The sequence below is a fragment of the Neomonachus schauinslandi genome, chromosome 1 (assembly GCF_002201575.2).
Source record: "Neomonachus schauinslandi chromosome 1, ASM220157v2, whole genome shotgun sequence".
In the NCBI taxonomy this organism is placed as follows: domain Eukaryota; kingdom Metazoa; phylum Chordata; class Mammalia; order Carnivora; family Phocidae; genus Neomonachus; species Neomonachus schauinslandi.
The window spans coordinates 51,423,573-51,445,533 of NC_058403.1; the positions used below are offsets into that span (position 1 = coordinate 51,423,573).

The 21,961-nt window shown below is 36.1% G+C and overlaps 1 protein-coding gene across 4 annotated transcripts in view; it reads right to left on the bottom strand.

Annotated features, from left to right (window-relative positions):
• The window catches only part of CBLB (Cbl proto-oncogene B), a 222,459-nt gene that overhangs the window by 192,738 nt on the left and 7,760 nt on the right, over positions 1 to 21,961 (bottom strand). For all 4 annotated transcript variants that reach the window (XM_021692313.1, XM_021692316.1, XM_021692315.1 and 1 more), the window contains one exon: positions 14,679 to 14,929. In XM_021692313.1, the coding sequence (XP_021547988.1) occupies positions 14,679 to 14,929 (251 nt within the window). The remainder of the gene's footprint in view (positions 1 to 14,678; positions 14,930 to 21,961) is intronic.

Sequence of the window (21,961 nt, forward strand, 5' to 3'; positions counted from 1 at the left end):
CCCCAGTTGCTAAAAAGTCCTGTGTGTTCAGAGTCATATATACAACATAGCAGAGAAACAAAAACAGTCTTTGAAGAAATGTGAAAATCAGAATAAGCGGAAGTGAAAACACTCATAAGAGCTCAGATGGAGAACTAATAATAGGAAAGCCATGAAATATGCTTGCCTTGAGCAGTTTGTGGGACCAGGCAGAATGGTGAAGCTGTAGGTTTTAAGGGCTTTATTTTATAGGTGCTAAGAGTAGCTACAAGATCACTCCATTAAAGAAGTGCTTCCCAATCTTAGTAATGCTACCAACTTTCTCCAAAAATGTCACTGCATTAAAGACATTTTGTGTACACATAGAATTAAAAAGCTGTTTCAAAATATAAATAATCTACAATAAATAATAATGGTGTGACTATGCTTACGGACATTTTTCCTTCTAAAATCAATGGCACTCATTGCTAAATCTGAAGTTGATATTCAGAGCTTGTCTACAAATTCTAAAAGCCAAGCCTCTGGACACTTCATCAGACACTTTCCAGCGTAAAGTTTTCACTTTCCCCTGTTTCTGGGACCTCGTTGCTCTTAATCAAGGAATAAAGCAGGATTTTCAAATAATCTTACAGTAATTCTAAAGCAATAATATATTTTATGAGAGGGCACCTGGGTGGCTCAGACAGTTGAGTCTCTGACTCTTGATTTTGGCTCAGGTCATGATCTCAAGGTCCTGGGATCGAGCCCCACATCAGGCTCTGCACTCAGCGGGGAGTCTGCTCGAGATTCTCTCTCTCTCTCTCTCTCCCTTTCCCTCTGCCCCTCCCCCCACTCACACTCTCTCACTCTCACTTTCTAAAATAAATAAATCTTTTAAAAAATTATATATATATGTATTTTATGAATGTTTGCCAACAATGCAATACTGGACACTGTTAAAGATCACACAGGAGAAGAAATTAGTTTTGCCTTAAAGATTAGATAATGAAATATTCAAAATAATCTTTTTCACAAAATACAGTAATATTTGACAATATATATTTAAGTGCTACATGAAAGGCCTTGATAAATGCTACAGTCCATGGGAGAAGAGACATTTTGGCAAGAGTAATCAGAAAAAGCTGATGAGGGTGGGGACCAAGTGGGGGCGTTAGCTATATTAATACTAAGAAAGGATCTGCACAGAAAGGGGATGAGAGGGAAAATGGTCGGATACAAAGTTGGCATGCCAAGGTAAATTCTCAGGGTAGTGAGCTGGCCAATCTGAAAAGAATGTAAAAAGATAATTTCAATCCTTCTTTTCCAACAAAATTCCTTCAAAGATCTTACCAAACTTATCTTTCCTGGGGATCCTTTAAAATGACGTACAACTGGGAGTGGAGCCCTACAGTGGTAATAAAGGAAGCGTAGTCAAGTGCAAAGAGCTCTGTCAGACCCAAGATCCTCGTCCCCCTGTGCCCTCTCAGTAGTCCCTGGTAACTGCACACGGAAAGTAAGATGGTTTCACTCAGGGAGACTCTTGACAACAAGCACGACACCAGAACAGCTAAGGTACTCTTAAAAATGTGGATACTCAGATGCCGGCTGGTTAAGGACAGGGTACCATACAAATTCAAGGACATGCACTTTATCATTAGAAGATTAGAATGCATCACCTGGTCCGTCGACTCTATAGGGAAACCACTAAATAGATGACTCTGCACTCGGGGGGGGGGGTCATTTGCCAAAAACATTAGTGATAGATCTTGTGTTTAAAAAAAAAAAATAAGAAAAGTTTAAATTTTATGCACTTTAAAATTATACACATCAGGGGCATCTGGGTGGCACAGTTGTTAAGCATGTGCCTTCAGCTCAGGTCATGATCCCAGGGTCCTGGGATCGAGCCCCACATCGGGCTCCCTGCTCAGCGGGGAGCCTGCTTCTCCCTCTGCCTCTGCCTGCCGCTCTGCCTACTTGTGCTCTCTCTCTCTGTGTGTCTCTCTCTGTCAAATAAATAAAATAAAAAATAAATAAAATTATACACATCAGAATACTGACACAAGATAGGAGATGGAGGTCTCTAAGAGCTTTAGCCCTCGGTCATGGACTACCTGCCATTAATATTTTATTGCCCCTAGAAGATCACAATGGCCAGCAGTTCATAAAGCATCATGGGCAGAAACGGGAAAAAAGAAACAGTGAAGAAAATGTTTCCTTTTAAAAATGCAAAGCTTCTAAGACTGCCATAGGCGATTATGTCAGTCATGCAGGGGTTGGTAAACTTTCTCATTGAAGGCCCAGATAGTAAATTTTTTCAGCTCTGTGGACCACACAGTCTCAGTGGCAGCTACCCACTTCTGCCAGTGTAGCCACAGAATGGACAGGTCCACGTGCTCCTGAAATCTTATTTAAAGAAAGAAAACAGGACTAGATTTGGCCCACAGGCTTTAGTTTACCAAATACTGATAAAGTGGAAAAAAGTAATGTGATAAATTACCAACTTAAACTTCAGTTGCTTTATACAAACATAACTGAGGTGTTTGCAGCATCTGTAAAATGAGCTAACAATTTATTTTCAGAAAAAAAAATTAGGTAAAGTTTCCAATTTCTCTAAAGGAAAAAAATACTTTGCTCATCTAGAAAAATTAAAAGCATAAAAAGTCACAGGCAGCATTTTTCTCTCTCAAGCAACATTTCTCTTTTTTTTCTCTCTCTCTTACACACAGACACACACACACACACTCACACACGAAAAGGCATGCGAAATGAAGCTTTAAATAAACAGTCCTGAATTTAACTAACAAATATAAGCTGCCTTGTTAAAATAAAAGTTGCATTTACTGACCATTTGACATAGAGGATTAATACTGGTTTAATGAAGATGAGAAAACACCTCATTTTTACAAGTATAAAATGTGCTAATTGTTCAAATGAGTTCTCCTGAAACAAAGGTGAAAAGGTTTGCAATGCTGATACCCTTCAGATGCCAACAGCTACAGGCTCACACATGCCAACCTGGTAATGAGACATCATTTAGACACACAAAAAAAAAAAAAAAAGAAAGAAAGAAAAGAAATACATCACATGTAAATATATACAATTCTTGTCAAGTCATGTAACTTCCAATCAAGTTAGTTTCTCCAGATAGAAAAGGGAATTGGAATACTAACTACTCATCTCTGAGGTGTAGTCATTGATAACCAATACAAATAACATATTTCTTATAAAACATAATTTCAATCTTCCTTACCACTGAAACAAAGTATTTGCTTTCAATTATTTGTGTCTAAGCCTAAGTTTACAGTAGTCAAAGTTTAAAAGAGGTACTATTCAATGAAAAAAGAAAAAATTGTTTTCTCTTTCATAGGATAGTGAGTTTGAGATGAAACGGTCTTAGTAAATTTGTTTCTTGTCTTATTCTGAAATACTGTTTTCCTATAAAGCCAATAAGAATAGAAAAAGTTTACTCTAAAAAGTTTTCACTATTGTCCTGGATGTCACAATTATTTCATATATATGAGATTCTTAAAATATTTGATATTTCATAATACACAACTTAATACATATGGCAGAACCCAAGAATACTAACAATCTGAAATATTACCATAATATCTCATTCTTAAGTGAGATTCAAATTTCATAACTTAAGACACAATTATGGTTTCGAGGAAAAAAATGAACATATATATTTTGGGATAAATTCTCCATGGGTCTCTCACATGTCTGCACGTATTTTGATCACAGATACTGACACCTTTGTTTGGGACTATCCTTTCAGAAACACTTATAAAGCAAACAGCCTTGGATGATAGCAACAGTGTCTCCTTCTGGAACAAAAACAAGATTTACTATCCAGTGCCTCCTTCCAGTACAAAGGTTAGGCCAGTTTACCTCCCATTATAAAAGATGCAGGTTCCTTAAACTCAGGGTTCTTTCCTAATGCAATCCACTGAGTGGGCAAGTGTCACCTGTCGTTTATATCCCCCTGTAGGAGATGGGAGTCAGGGACCTGCACAAATGGTGATATTCTGCCTAATGCTATTACTAAAACTAATAAACAGTCATTTTTCTCCAACCATTCTTACGTCTTCTGTCAGCATTTATGAAGTGTGGCTGATTACCTTCAAAATTAGTTTTTGACAACATAGTTTTAAAGAAATGAGTCCTAAAGTCAAGTTACACCGTAAAATATGTCTAAATTGTGTCCATTGATGTTGGGTTATCTGTTGGGGCAGATATCATAGACTGACTGAATATCCTTTCCCAATCCTTTTCTCCCTTGTCTTTCACTAAAATGAAAGAATGCTGAAATTTAAAATTATCAATAGACCAGGCACCTTTGTAGCAAGGGGAGACTTGGTGGCCTAAAAAGGCCTCAGAGAAATCTGCCTGAAGGAGCAAGTCAGGTAGAAAACTTCCAGGCAGCTTTTTGATCTATGATAAAAAGAGGACAGACATATCTGGTGCTGCCCTGCCCTTCTTTCCTATCTAGTGGCCTTAACAAAGATAAAACCACAGCAGAAATTTTACAACCATGAAGTGACTAGAATGAGGGCAAACCCAACTAAGGGAGGAGATTACAAAGCCAGAAAGCTTGAGTCTCTGGCAGCACTGTTGAGAAATATATATCCCTATACTCCTGAACTACTGTTGCTTAGGTATTGTTACTTTTAGCCAAACACATTCTTAATTCATGCAACTTACATACTTGGTTATGTTGATAAAACATTTTCAAAATTTTACTGTCCAAAAATGAGATTAATACTTTAAGCCAAGAGTTGGCAAACTATAACCGACAGCCAATTGTGGTAGACACAGCATGTCTACCACATGCTTTTTTGTAAATAAAGTTTTATTAGAACACATCCATGCCAATTCATTTACATATGGTCTATGTCTGCTTTCCTACTATAAAGGCACAGCTGAGTAGTTGCCAGAGACCGTGTGGCAAAATCTAAAACCTAAAATATTTACTATCTAGCTCTATACAGTTTGCTGACCCTGGTCTAAACTATTCAATATGCCACTTGTAGAAACAATTATTTACTCGTTTAAATTAAGATCCTTGAATTTATTCCCTAAAGTCTTAATTTGAAGTCCATACTTACAATACTCTTTATCTTAATATTAAAGGTACAAAGTGGATGGGAAGTGTAGCCTTCTCTATGCCAACATGGAACACACCTCACACCTCTTTTTTTTTAATTTGCAATACAGAAAACTTTGTAAGCAGATTTAGCAACGATGATGTAAGTCATAATCAACTATTTTAATTAATCCTCCAGAGTTTTTATCACAAAATAAAAGAGTAAAACAGGGAATCTTAATCAAGTGATAATCAGGGCTATTAATATTATAACCTTTAATTAAGTATACAAATTTGTAGTATTAATAATTTCTAAAGAGAGACATAACATTGAAATCAGTAAGAACGTTTGTTGTAACAAGGTATTTATAAATATATTTATGTCGATATATATAAAAATATTGAAGGAGTCACACCATGTTTTTAATATATGCATAAAAATTAATCAAGAAAGTAATTCACCATGCTTTTTATTATAAATACGAAAAAAATTACAAAAACTATTTAACCTATAGGTCTTTCAAAAAAATGTTTTAAGTAATTTGTTTGTCATTATCTTCAATAGAGAAAAGTCTTCCATACTTCTGATGACATATACTCTAAGGAGTTTCCATTTTCTTCTCCTGAGTATAAATTTTATACTACCATTTATTTGGTCACTGTTATGGGTTGAATTGTGTCCCTTACAAAGATACATTGAAATCCTGGGGCACCTGGGTGGCTCAGTTGGTTGAGCACCTGACTCCTGATTTCGGCTCAGGTCATGAACTCAGGGTCATGAGATCAAGCCCCATGTCGGGCTCACGCTGGGTGCGGAGTCTGCTTGAGATTCTCTCTCCCCCTCCCTCTGCCCCTACATGCCCTGCCCCCCACCCCCCGCTCTCTATTTCTCTCTCTAAAAAACAAATAAAAATACATTGAAATCTTAACCTCAACCCTACCTTAAATGTGGCCTTATTTGGAAACAGGATCTTTGTAGATGTAATAAAGTTAAGATGGAGTCATTAGGCTGGGCCCCATCCAGTCTGATTGGCATCCTTGTTAAGAAGAGGGAAATGGGGACATATGCAGAGGGACAAGAACACCCTGTGATGACTAAGGCAGAGATTAAAGTTGTGTTGCTAGAAGGCAAGGAAAGCCCGGAGCTACTGTAACTAAAAGGGTCCTGGAAGCATCCGCCCTAGAGCTGAAAGGAGCACAGCCCTGCTGACACCTTGATTTCAGACTTCTGGGTTCAATTTCTGTGAGAGAATCAACTTAAACAACATAAACTGTTGTTCTAAGCACTCAGCTTATAACATTTTCTTATGGCAACCCTAGGAAACTAATACACTTACGTATGTTTGATTACCTAGGATTACAAGATCAAATGATCAGATGTTCAAAGTAATATAGTTCAATAATAAGTCTAAATTATCTTTCCTTCAATGATCCTACCAAACCAAGCAGTCTCAATCTCTATTATCTGAATCCATAAATGAATACGTTTTGTAATTCCCTCATAGGTGTATCCTGCTATAATCAGCACATCTATAAACAATTGATGTATAAACGCAAATTCAAATAAGAACTCATGTTCTAATAGCTTAAAGAAACAAAAGATTAATATTAAAAATGGATTTAGAAAACTGAGTGTTTCTGAAGCACTTTATTTCAAAATAGTCAACATGAGTACTATTTTATGACCTACCCAATTAGTGCTGGATGCTAATCTGTTTGGATTCCTGGAAACTCCACTTTGTTAAATCACTAGGGAAGAAAAAAAAAAAAAAAAAAAAACGGCGCTTCTTGGGCTAGATTTTCAAGCATTCCTCAAGCTATATGATTATTGCTGCAGCTTGTCTGTTTTATAAACAGACTTCAATTTATTTTTTTAAGAAAGTGCCAAAGGAGCTGTCTTTAACTAAATAACAAATCTGCTGCTTGAAAGACATCATTCATCAACCTTCTTTGTTGGGAGTATTGTTATTACGAAACTAAAAACAGGCATTCTTTTTTGAGTGCTTCTGGATTTTAATTATCAAATTTGAATGTCACCAGATATTTACTGAAAGGAAATAATCAATTTTAATAAGCTGCCTTAAGACTGAAAAACATAAAAGGTATTCAACCATAAAGCCAAGTTCACTTGAGTCTTGTGAGCTGGCTTACTGTTTTATAATACAATGCTTATTGCTCTCAGGAATTTGTAAACATTTAATAAACCTAAACTGGAGGGAGAAAAAATTCTCCAATTATAAAATCAAAATATCATATGTGTATAATATATAATTTGACTTGGAAGGAATTTAAATAAATTGCAATAAAATTTTTGAAAGCTAATAAATCAGGAGTTATTTAGAGGCTGCTTGATATTAACATAGGGCTGGGAAAAAATAAATAAATAATATAAAATGAATTAAATGTAAACATTTTAAAAAATAAAATTTAAAAAAAAAACAATGAATTTAGTTTTAAATTATATCTTAATAACTTCTTTGGATTTTAAAAATGTACTCCAAAGAAGAAATTGTTGGCAAAACCCCCTTCACTTTTCACTTCCATGAAAATCAGTAAGAAAATTATTTTGTATCTACTTAGCAAAAGCAGCATAGATGTAGTTACTTACAAAGTCCTTACCAAAGATTCTTCAAGCTCTCACCTGCCCACTCTAACAGACTCCCTTTGTTTAACTTTGAAAACATTTGTCTAAGTAACTTTCTTGTGGTCTCTCCTTTCACAGTGTGTTAAAAAATAAGCCCCTTTATTTCCAAACTTTAGAAAAGTATATTCACATCTCTCAGATGCTTAAGAAATATGAATGAAAGCATTCTTATCAAGACTGCATAAACTTTCTATTCATTTATGATAAGTCAATCTCAGGAAGATGTTCAAGTTTTCTAAAGAAAATTCCATTTCCTACCTGGCAGACACTGCTACTCGAAAGTGTTGACTACTATTTGTCCTCTCAATCTAAGTTACCTATTACTTTAAAATATCAAAAATTAATCTTTTGTTCCTCTAGCCTTCCATCGAAAAGAAAAAAATGCTTAGAATGCAAATGTTGAAAAAATTAAACGGCAATTGAATGTTTATACTAAAGTACTTGTGCTAAAAAAAAATATCAGTAACCTATTTTGATTTATTTAGAAATCATATTTTTCTACTTGCAACTTGTCCCTTGTCCTCATGAAATGCAAAAGCACTACAATTTCCACCATTAATAAATAAAAAGAAATAGACTAGAAAGAAAGAAATAAACCATTCCCTCTCATGCATCATTCAACAATACATACTTCATAAAATATATGAAATACATTCAATACTGTACGAATTATTTATAAAAGAAAGACATAACTTCCCTAAGACTAATTCTCCTGAAAATGATTATTGTAATAACAAAAATAGTATTTTTACTAGAAACTACTACTGGATTTGAAAAATTATTTAATAGACTGATACAACAACAGTAGCCTTTAGTGTGAAACAAACTGCATCTTTGTTTTACGGTGTTGAAATGTCTGAACCAAAAAATATTGTGGCCATCCAGAAAATAATTTAAAGGCTGAAAAAACATAGATTGGAGTCAGGAAACCAACCAAGGCTACATTGAACACTTGGAGCAGAAATGGCAGCAGACTATTCAAAAGCAGTCTTTTCTCTATTTCCTTCTCGCAATGTACAGAGCTGCCTATGAGAAAATGTAGAACTTAATGTGGCATTTTAAGATTTTTTTTTTTATTTTTTGACAGAGAGAGAGACAGCGAGAGAGGGAACACAAGCAGGGGGAGTGGGAGAGGGAGAAGCAGGCTTCCCGCTGAGCAAGGAGCCTGATGTGGGGCTCGATCCCAGGACTCTGGGATCATGACCTGAGCCGAAGGCAGACGTTTAACGACTGAGCCACCCAGGTGCCCCTTAATGTGGCATTTTAAACAAGGCCATTAACCTGTGAATTCTAGTAATAATGAAAACTATTACATAAAGCCCAAATTGTGCGTACAGGTGAATCTCTTTACACGGTTAAACGGAAAACCCAGAAGGAATTTCATGACTACTTCCGTGACCGATGCAATCAACTGAATTTGCATTTACACAAATTTAAACATCTAAATTGATACATTATTATTTGGCCAAAGCCATGTTGCCTACAGGGGTCTGAAGAAAGCGAAGTAGGTTTGTTCGCAGCTTTGTGTTTTTGTTGCTCCTGTTATTGTTGTTGCTGATATTTTCTGATTCAACTTTTAACTTAACCATGTATCCTTAAAATATCAGTTCCAAAATGTTCTTGGTACACTATCTCATAAATGACAGCACAGGTATAAACAGCAAGCATAGTGATTTGTAGTCCTTAAGAGGGAAAAGCACTTTATTAATATAGCAGGGAATACATTTTTCTTTGTTCAATCAAGAGAGAAAGATTTTTGCGTGATACTCCTGAAGGATCTTAAAGACTAGCATCTTCAAGGACTAATCTTTCTAGGTTGAAATACTTTTTAAAAAAATTCTTACTTGGAATGCATATTATTACACAAGCTATGCACACTGATTTTCTACAATACATGTGCATAAGGAATGGTCCAGCAGCTGTGAAATGACATTAATAAGACAACAGCATCTGTGTATTACTCTCTGGCATGAATTTTTTAAAGGCCTTTTTTTTCCTCACTGATAGGTCATCAAACGCAGAGCTATTTTTCCACCTCAGTTGACTTTTGGTTTTGTCTCAGTGGTTGTAAACCAGAGTGTGGGAGGGGAAAATGGGTTGTTGCACTCTGGTTCACTGAAGCAGCTCTGAAATATGGAAAATCTGAGTATCCTTAGGCCATCCCCTCTGGGTGCTCTAAAACAGTGTCCAAAACTTGGCCTTGCCAAGCAGGTGATTAACACATAACTTCTTATATGAAAGAGTAAATATCACTACTGAAATGGCCAACTGACGAAACTACCAGTCAAATCCCTGAAGAAAGGCCCCCCCCCCGTCAATTCTACTTGTTAGCTATAGCTAGCTTCACATTCATTGTGACTTTTGCCACTAAAAATTTAAGCCACATGATAAAAAGTTTCACCTCTCCTCTGTGCTTCATTGAAACTACAAATTCTCCCTTCTCTTCGTGATCCCCAGCCTCCACCCCACACATACACATGAAAACTTTCTGGGTGCCAGAAATCACTGAATTACTTTTCCCAAAAATAGCAGCTCAGAAGGGTTTAGACATTCAGCTGGAGACACACTAACTCAGTGTGAGGTTCAATTGTTTGTAGGAGGGAGAAAAGAGAGAGGGAAAAAAAAAAAAAAAAAACTTGGGAGAAGTGATACCAAAGAAGAGGTTTACTGTAAAAGTCCAGCAAGGCATGAAGCATGCTTCTCACCAGAAATCATCATTCCACCCATTCTCAAGGAGGCTTTCACGATGCCCGTAATATCTATTTCACTAGCAAATAAATTCATCTATATTTCTACCTCTCACCTATACACACAAAAAAATACATCGCATGCCATTTGCTATATTTCTTCATTTATTCTTCTATTTATGATATTTGTCAAGTTATGTGAAATTGCTTTAAAAATTTAGGCTACAGGGGCACCTGGGTGGCTCAGTCATTAAGCGTCTGCCTTCAGCTCAGGTCATGATCCCAGGGTCCTGGGATCCAGCCCCACATCAGGCTCCTTGCTTAGCAGGGAGCCTGCTTCTCCCTCTCCCCCCTCCTGCTCATGCTCTCTCTCTCTCTCTCTCTCTCTCTCTCAAATAAATAAATAAATAAATAAAATCTTTAAAAAAAATCCAGGCTACTCATATTTCAGCAATCAATTAAAACTGAGCTTATTCAAAGTTGATACCTGAAATTTTCCCATTTGTCCTTACATTTAAAACAAATCCACAAAGAACTTTTTGATACAGCAGTGTATCACAGTGTACTCTTTGATTCATGAACTCATCCAGCACAATTTCCTTCAATAGAGTACATAATCACTTGGGGCAATGCTGATATAATCAGTGGGCTCCAAATCACTATTTCTCCTATTACTGCTCCCTTCAGTTTTCAGCTTAATAATACCAACATCCCTACTGACATTGTTTGCAGAAGCAAAGATTTTTCAGAGAATTTATGATAGTCTCAGTAATCAGTGCATCATCCATGTTTCATAAGGCTCATTCTACCAAATAGAATACTTTGTTGCCTACCATAAGAACATTCTAAGAAGTTTCTTTTATTTTCTATAGAGCAAAACGTCCCAGAGTTCCATGTACAATGGCACACTTTAGCCTCAGCTTGCACTTAAAATCCCAAGGAAACTTAGAAGTGAATGTGTAAAAATAGATTACCACCAAAAGAAACATAAATCAGAATCTATGTCCTTGTGATGGTATAGCAAGAATGGTCCATTATTATGAATTCTGATTAAACATGTACCAAATGTAAGTTCTGCATAAAAATGGCTGGTCACAGAACACTATCAGAAAATGAACATGGATGACAGTAAAATTCATTTAGGAATATGCTATATCAGCATAGAAACTAATAAACTTTGTCTTAGGGTGGAATTTAGGAGAGTGACAAAATTTACTTGGACACTTAAAACACAGAATTTATAGAGTCCCCTCAACATGATCAATCAGCATTATGCAACCTATCATCATCTGTGGAAATCTACCACAAGCAATCAACATGTATAGAGATTCCCCCATGATATGCTCCCACATAAAAAGCCAAAAATATCAAAATTTATAAATGAAATAGTAATTACATCTACTGGGTTAGAAAATGTTTCAGGTTACTAAAGAAGTCATAGAGTGGGGTACAAGTTTACCACATCATATATGACTACATCCAATGAAAGCACTGTATCTGCTCAAATTCCTAGACTGAGAAACTAAACACCTTCTCACTAACCTGATATCCTAATAAGTGAAATTAAATGGATTTCTTTGCTGGTTCATGAAGAATTTCAGGGCTACTAATTTTGAATAAGAAGTATAAATACACTTATAAAACAAGTTGATTTTATTAGATCACTGGTAGAACTACAAAGTAAAAATATAGTTTCAAACATAAACAGCTGGACTCCCCATAACCGTGGTCATTCTTAAAAGAACTGCAAGAAGAAATAATCACTATGATATTTCTCTACTTTGCTTCTGATGCCATGTGGTGAGTCACATTCCTCTTGGCAGTCCTGGAGCGTCTTAGAGCTTTAAAACTAAATAAAAGGCAACTGAAATATTCACCACCTTCAAGATGTGTACACTGTGATACAAGTATATTAAGTGATGAGCCTAGAGTTATAATTGGGTAGACATTTATGATTATGTTAGAGTTCATCACTAATTTAGAGAACAAATTATATATCAGTAAACATTTATGCCATTTTACATTTTGGCAGAGGGTTTTTCTATGTTTGATTTTGATGGTTTTACTCACTCTGGGTATTTGTTTTGCTGTTACTTACAGACAAGTTCAGCGTCTACACACCTAGATAACTGAATTTGCTATTAGACAACCCTAGGCTTTATTAGACTACATGAGGCTAGCTTTTCTGACCTGAAAGAAACATTAGTGGTTTCTTGGAGGTTTTCCTATATGTAAAGAAACTGAAATCCTGAAAGATTAAGTGTCGTAAGCTAAAATCCAACTTGCCTATATAAAGATATTAGATATTTTAACTAATATTTGTTTTCAAATGTGGAAATCTAAATATATTATCACTATCAGTGAATATTCTAGATGTTTGCTGGAGAGGTGGGGGTTGGGAGGGATGGGGTGGCTGGGTGATAGACACTGGGGAGGGTATGTGCCATGGTGAGTGCTGTGAATTGTGTAACACTGTTGAATCACAGACCTGTACCTCTGAAACAAATAATACATTATATGTTAAAAAAAGAAGAAGATAGAAGGAAGGGAAAAATGAAGGGGGGGAATCAGAGGGGGAGACGAACCATGAGAGACTATGGACTCTGAGAAACAAACTGAAGGTTTTAGAGAGGAGGGGGGTGGAGGGATGGGTTAGCCTGGTGATGGGTATTAAGGAGGGCACGTACTGCATGGAGCACTGGGTGTTATACGCAAACAGTGAATCATGGAACACTACATCAAAAACTAATGATGTAATGTATGGTGATTAACATAATAAAAAAAATTAAAAAATAATAATAAATAAAATATCCCAAAAATGGAAAACTACTCTTCTTCATTTGATTTAAGATAGATCATGAGATATAAGACTGAAATAGCCAGATGACAAATTTTAAAGGGGAATCTCTAAGTCTGGAATCCTGGCTATAAAGTAAAGATTCAGTTGACGTCCCTTGAGTCTTTGCCACCGCTCTTCAGTTTCTCACTTAACAGTCAGACCCTGAGAATCAAGCATCATCTCCAACCCACATCTATGACCTGCACATATCCAATCAAGGCTGCATCTTAAAGACACTCCCCTCCACTACCAAATACTGGTGCATGGAGGGCAACAGAATTCTCATTTATCACTGGTGGGAATGCAAAAATGGGATAGCCAGTTTGGAAAATAGTAGGGAGTTTCTTACAAAGCTAAACACAGGCTTATCATAAGACCCAGCAGTCATGCTCCTAGGTAGTTACTCAAGTGAACTGAAAGCTTATGTGCACATAAGAACATGCATACGAATATTTATAGCAGCTTTATACATAACTGCCAAAACTTGGAAGCAACCACAATATTCTTCAGTAGATGACTGGATCAACAAACTGTGGTACATCCATGCAATGGAGTATTATTCAGTGATAAAAAGAAATGAGCTATCAAGCTACAAGAAGACAAGGGGGAACCTTAAACACATATTGTTTTTTGTTTGTTTGTTTGTTTTTAAGATTTTATTTATTTATTTGACAGAGAGAGAGTGGGAGAGTGGAGAAGCCGGCTTGCCACTGAGCAGAGAGCCCGATGTGGGGCTCGATCCCAGGACCCTGGGATCATGACCTGAGCTGAAGGCAGATGCTTAACGACTGAGCCACCCAGGCGCCCCTTAAACACATATTGTTAAGGGAAAGAAGCCAGTCTGAAAAAGTTACATATTATATGATTTCAACTGTATGACATTGTAAAGAAAGAAAAACTTATTATAAAGAGAGTAAAAAGATAAGTGGTTTCCAGGGATTCAGGAGGGTGGGATGGGGGTGGGGAACCAGAGGGGCAATGAATAGGCAGAGCACAGGATATTTCTAAGGCAGTGAAATTATTCTATATGATACTGTAATGGTAGATACATGATGTTATATATTTGTTAAAACCCACAGAACTGTGCAACACAAAGAATGAATCCTAATATAAACTCTGAGCTTTAGTTAATAATACTGTATCAATATTGGTTTATCAATGTATCACACTATGCAAGATATTAATAACAGGAAGGTAGATAGGAACTCTGTACTTTGGAGTAAGTTTTCTGTAAACTTAAAACTGCTCTAAAAACTAAAGTCTAAAAAAAACCAGGGTCTCGAAGTAGCTATTATCACAAAGAAATTTAAGTAAAACTATAAGGTTTAAGTAATGTGAAAAGCAAATATACAAATGCAATATTTCTTCTGAAACAAAAACATGGTGACATTAATGCTGTGACACAAAAAGCCATGGAAATTATGACCTTACCATCGAAAACAATAAAAGCGGAAACATTCTTACCTGTCCTGTGACTGCTCTTCATACATCCTCTCCTTGCCTTCTTTAAAGAGTCTTATTGCACGCTTTGACTTTTTCATCAGACTATCGATGTAGATTTTAAAATATTCATTCTCACTGAGTTGGGCAAGTTTCTGGTTGTCATCATATTTACTCAATATAAGTCGCAAATGCTGATATGTATCAGGTAAAATATCAAGTATATATGGTGGGCTATTTTTCAACTGAAGCTTGGGATTTTGGCACAGTCTGACCTAAAAAAGAGGCAAAAATAAAACATTTTCATAGGAACCACAATAATGTCTTTCATAGAAAAGTTAAGAAATTTATCAAACTATACTATTTCTTCATTTTCCACAATATAAATTTTGATCTTAAAACTATTATTTCCGGGGTGCCTGGGTGGCTCAGTCATTAAGCGTCTGCCTTCGGCTCAGGTCATGATCCCAGGGTCATGGGATCGAGCCCCGCATCGGGCTCCCTGCTCGGCGGGAAGCCTGCTTCTCCCTCTCCCACTCCTCCTGCTTGTGTTCCCTCTCTCGCTCTCTCTGTCAGATAAATAAATAAAATCTTTAAAAAAAAAAACTATTATTTCCAATCTACAAAGAATTGGTAAATATCTGCATCCGTCTTGATACAATTGAATCCAATTTTCCTCTCTCCCCATTCATTTTTTTCCATGTCACACCTTTACTTTTCCCCTCTAAAGTTTTCATTCTCTCTTCTACAGTATCCCGTTGTTCATGGCTTCGTAGAACCCCAGTGTGCTAAGTATTATATACCACTAATAGTCTCTTTTGTTAAAATAAAAATTAGGAAATGGGCCTCTTCTGCTGGCAACCAATGTCTTACACTTAGATATTATCTTACTACACTGAACTCCCAGCTAACGTTCTTTCATAGATTTCAATTAATGTTTTGGTCTATTGTTCCTGAACCCCGAGGAGACTAAAACAAAGAGGTGCAATGTTAATAGCTGAGTTATTAAGTAGTAAGCAGGTGTCAGGCCCGAACGAGTCTTTTCCACCCCACCCCTCCACATTATATCCCATGCCTATAAACATGTGCTACATAATGGTTCAGTTAATTCCATCAGGTGCCACCCAACCACCGGGGCATTTGGGCTGCCTGCAGAACTGAAAATTACTTCTGCAAACAGTAAGTTAACCCGTCTTATTCCTAGCCCTCGAACCAGCATGTAAGGAACCACCCAATTAAACAATTTTTAAATGACAGGAGCGTATGCAGTGCAAAGGTGCACACTCTCCCGCATAAAGGCAGCCTTCCTGAGAAACCAGCGAAGCACAGGCTTGAGGGGCCCTCAAAGAGCTAGCCCTCTTCTGAGTCCTTCATTACGTATTCTTTGTAACACTTTCAAGAGCAAGATATTCTTTTTTTTTAAGATTTTATTTATTTTATTTTTTTTTAATTTTTTTTTTTTTAAGATTTTATTTATTTATTTGAGACAGAGAGAATGAGAGAGAGAGAGAGCACATGAGAGGGGGGAGGGTCAGAGGCAGAAGCAGGCTCCCTGCCGAGCAGGGAGCCCGATGCGGGACTCGATCCAGGGACTCCAGGATCATGACCTGAGCCGAAGGCAGTCGCTTAACCAACTGAGCCACCCAGGCGCCCTAAGATTTTTTTATTTATTTATTTATTTATTTATTTATTTATTTTTTATTTATTTATTTATTTATTTATTTATTTATTTATTTATTTATTTATTTATTTATTTATTTATTTGACAGAGAGAGAGACAGCAAGAGAGGGAACACAAGCAGGGGGAGTGGGAGAGGGAGAAGCAGGCTTCCCGCTGAGCAGGGAGCCTTATGCGGGGCTTGATCCTAGGACCCTGGGATCATGACCTGAGCCGAAGGCAGACGCTTAAGAACTGAGCCACCCAGGCGCCCCAAGAGCAAGATATTCTAAACACAATTGGTTAAGGTTTCTGCCTTTTTCCAGGAGGACTTCCCTTCCATCACACTTAACCACAGCATAGGTACAGGAAGATCCAAGTCAGATTTGGTCATTTATATGTGTCCAGAGGTACCCAGGACCGGAAATACACATGGGCAATGGAAGAGAATCAAAGTATAAAGTGTACAGCGCCGAGATTATTTCTCTGATGTTTGTGGATTTATTAATGTTTTAAAAATGTATAACTTGTGTCTTATTTATCAATCTAAAAAAATTCACTTTCATACCCAATTTTGTATTTGTACTTTTGTATTATTTTTCTTTAAAAGGACCCCCTCCAAATTTCAGGTTCTACAGAACATGGATTCACCCCTGAGTACACTCAGAAGTGCCTGGGCCAAATAGAAAACAGGAAATAACAAATGAAAAAGTATTCACACTAACTTTCACACTTGCTTTAAGAAATAACTATACGATTATTTTTTTTTTTTTTTTGTGGGAAGAAAAATCTGGCTCAAACTATCAAGCATCAGCCCTTAATTTAAGACAACCATTTCACACATTAACGGAGGGCATTATCATATCTTCCTCCTTGCTGTTGTATACAATGTAGAAGTATCTAGCATATAGTATAGACATAACAAATGGATGTATAGATGGTTAGAATACTTCATGTACATATATGTTATACATATATATATATACATAAGTCATATGATTATATTACTTGCTTATTTTCATGATTGAATATACTAGTATTCAAATCAATAACCCAAAGGCACAAGCAAAGATTAAATATAAGAATATTATTTTGATACCCTAAATTTCTTGGAAAGGTAAGATGCCATATAATTTATTAAATAATGTCAAATCATGAGAAAAGTATAGTTAAAGGGGTTAACAAAGCTTTTCACCCTCTTTCTACTTTTGTGACTTCGATATAATCAGAGAAGCTCATTCCGCCGTAAAGACTGATGAAGTCCCAAATATGTCAATGATGTGACAAATCCAAACAAGATATAGTTTTTCAATTCTTAAAACTATATAAGATAGTATCACAAGTATATACAAATTTCAAAAATATTGCCAGCCACATCCTACGGCAGGCACAGTTTAATCTCAGCAACATAAAACTTGGTACAGCGTGTCACAGATTGATAAATTATTAACTTGTAGTTAGGGAACTAGGCAGTTTCAAATTAATTTTGTCTACTGGTGAACATTTAACTGATAAAAAAAAATTCTCTCAGGTATTTTCTTCAGACATTCCAAGTAAATGTTCTTTAACAGATTATTTTAAGTGTTACAGATTTTTAATTTACTATTCTCTTCCTGACCATTTTCTCATTTGCTTTATTTAAATTGTAATTCTATCTGGGAATTTATTGCTTTATTCAGTACAATTGTTTGCATAACTACTATATACCAGGTACTGAGCTTACTGCCAGGAAATTATAGATGACTAGAACATACTTCCTGCCTCAAGGAGTCTGGCAGAAGAGACCTAGTTCTCTATAATTAACTTAGGAGCAATGCAATTCTTGCTCTAAGGGATCTTCAGAAAGATCCTGTCCAATCCATTCATTTTCAGATAAAGAAACGAAGAACTACAAAGATTAAGGGACTATTAAAAAATCATTAATCCAACACAAGAGCCTACATCTTCTGAATCTCAGGCTGATCTTCTTTTTAACTATATCACAATTTAATTAGAATTAGGCATATAATTAATGATCCCTACTGACCTCATTTACATTTTTATTTTTACACCATTTGCAAATTTCCATGAACTTCAGGACCCATTTGTTAATTCTACAAACGTTTATGTGTCAGGCATTGTTTCAGGCCCTAGGGAATGCAAAATGAAATACATCACAGACCTGTCCTCAAGGAGTTTTCCAGTGAAAAAGAGGGATGGCTTAAAAAAGAATTACAGGAGACGTTAAGGGCTTTAATGGAGGAGAGTACAAAGTGCTGGAGGAGAAAAGCAGCAGCTCACTCACATCTCGACATGAGAGTATCAAGAAAGGCATACCTACATTTGCAAAAGGAATATTCCAGGCAAAAGCGTACACAAAGGCTTGAGAGGCACCAGAGAGTAGAGCAGAAAGAAAGAGGAGTCGATGCAGTCATTCTAAGAGGTGAAGGCTTAGGGAGCCTGTGAGTGAATGGCACAGGTAGATTTAAAATAGGCTACATTCCCTTCATCAGGGCTCCGGTGGGCCACGCAGTTTTCTAAATTTGCATTTAGGAAAGTGTAACATACAATGCGAACTATGATATGCTGCTGAGTGTACAGTCCATCAGTTGGATTAGTATTAAGCTCTGTGATTTATGACAGCTCCTGCCAAAAACCAATCACCCTACACCAAGACTATGACTTCTACGCAGGTCAAATTCAATTCAATAAATATTTATTGAGTGCCCATTATGTGCAAGGAACTGCAAAAGCCAGAGAAAGAAAAACTGCTTTTCTAAAAACAGTATGTTAAGGAGAAAAATCAAGCTCACCACAAGGTTCAAGTTCAGATTCAAATGACTTATATGTCTTCTAGAAATATCTAAGTTGCTCCCTATTCCCAACACAGAAAAGCTTTAAAAAGAACAAATCTATAGTCATATTATACAATACTGATCTTTTTAGGGCATCAACTAGTGCATAAAAGGATTGGTTCATTAGCAATGTTACTCTTTGCTCTTGAACTAAAAGGCAAAACACTTAGTATTGAGTTAGGCTACAAATTCCATTATAGTCATTGAGTCAAAGGATTTTAGAGCTAAAGAGAACCCTGGAAATCACAATGACCAATTCCTTCCTTTTGACTGAACAATACTAAAACAAAGAAATGGAACATAGCTGAGTTTACTGCTCAAAACCCTAATGTCGAGAGTTCAGTCAGGCACTCCCTTCATAACCCTACGCAATTGCCTGTTGTATTTGTTTACATGTACTTAGAGATTTTTAAGGGGGCCTCTCCATGTATGTCTGCATCGTTTCACATACCTAAAAATATGTATCTAATCTATATATATACTACATATCCTGTATATTCACATACATTAAAATATATTTGACCATATCAAAGCAAAGGCACAAATACAAACACAGGATTTGCTAGTGCTATAACAATTTCCAAAGCCATTAATTATTCTTGGAATACTCCTGTATTTAAAGATTTTCCCCACTGTGCCTTAATTAAAACTTGCAGTCAAAAGTTAACAAAAAGGTATTAGGTCAGCTAACATATTTCCTAGGTTCACCCCAGCCCCTGAAATGTATGAAAGAAATTCTACTGAAGCAAATGGAAACTTCAACAGTAAGGAATTGTGCCTAGACTATAACAGACTTTCATTATAAAGCACACCTCACTTCATGGAGGCTTCAGTTATATTAAACCAAGCAATGTACCCACGAAGTGAAATACCCCATTTTTAACAACAGTAGGAAAAGCTTGAAAGAATCCCTTGTCTGTGCTCCTCACGTAAATGTTTTAAGAGGTTCCTTCATGCAATTACACAGAACTATATTATTATGATAAAAAGCATCCATGAGTTCTTTGAGTTCTTCCCACCTTAATTTAGCAAATCATCCTAAGTACATAAAAGTATATATATATATATATGTATACAGTATAAAATGTAAAGAGTATAAAAATAATCAAAACTCTACATAAAATATTAATTGGGAAAAACAAAAGGTTAGCATATAAAACTGGTTATGAATCTAGTATATTAATTAAGGTAGGATTTGGGGGCAACTACCAAATCATTATGGTTTTCAATGAAGCTTTCTTTAAAAGCTTTCTTTAAATATAAGCATCATTAAATAATTGATTAGCTGTAATTAAAATATCAATTGGAAATTGTTATAGCACTAGCAAATCCTGTGTTTATATTTGTGCCTTTGCTTTGATATGGTCAAATATATTTTAATGTACGTGAAAAGGGTTCACCAGGACCTGTAAATTTTACCCCCACACACAGACAAAATCATTTGTTCACTATCTTCCTTCCAAATGAAAACTGGTCTTCCTTAAAGGTGGAGGCATATCTCTTACTTGTCTGTTTCCTTCACCTAACGTAGAATCTTGCATACAGTAGATGCACAATAAATACTTGATGGAGGAAAGAAGGTGTAGAAGGAGGAAAGGAACAAAGAAAGAACTTCTCAGAAGAAGATAATATTACAAATAGGATAACCATACCTATAGTGAATAAATCTATATAAGTGAGTACAAAGTTTCGAGAAGAATTTGATCATATCAAATATTAGGGGGTAAGTAGTCTTTTGATTCCCTTCTCATGAAAGGGGGAAGAATCATATATTCCATGGAATAATGCTGTGCTTGAATCTTCATACTATGAACACAGACGCTAGAATCATCAAACCTAGGATCTCGTGCTACCATTTATTAGCTTTACTACTTTGGGCCAGTTTCTTCTAAAAAACTCTGAGGATGTTATGATTCTTTGAAGAGGAAATGTAAAGTGCTCTTCGCAGTACCTAGCACATAGTTGGTACTCAGTACTTCTTGGTACCTCTCTTCCTCCCATATTTTATATTATACCACTCTGCAGATATTGCCAACATATGAGAATTAGACCAAGGGCACTGACTGCTCTGTTGAGCATCCTTAAGAGTTCTTTCAGCTCCTAAAGTTCTTCACACTACCTGAAACTCTGTAAAAGTCTGGAGTGTTTTGTGCAGGAAAGCAGCAAACAGTAATAAGCCCAGCTCGGTCCTCCTGATAGGGAATTAATGTATCAGCAGTACTCAGCTGATGGAGTATCTGAACGGATAGAACATTTACTTTAATAACTACTTTTGTTATTACTATTGGAAGATAGCATGAGTGAGCTTAACAATTATTTAAATATTAGTATGTTAAAGAGCTAAAAATTTGGTCAGTTATTTTCAAAATGCTTCATTACTAGGAAAATATCAGCAATTTACAAATACTAACAAACAAAAACAACAACAACAACAATTTACCCATATGCCCAAGCAGAGTGGATATAAATAGTATTGTGGCACCATTTAAGTCACAGCATGTTTCTTAAATGATCTTAATTAACATACAGGATAAGAACTTATTTCCATCTCAATGTTTTACTTATTTACCCACTTAACTACTAGAAGACTGATTAAAATAGTCTATTTTTATTCTATACAATTTTATTTTATTTTATTTTATTTTTTTTAAGATTTTTTTTTTTTATTTATTTGACAGAGACACAGCAAGAGAGGGGAACACAAGCAGGGGGAGTGGGAGAGGGAGAAGCAGGCTTCCCGCCGAGCAGGGAGCCCAATGCGGGGCTCGATCCCAGGACCCTGGAATCATGATCTGAGCCGAAGGCAGACGCTTAAC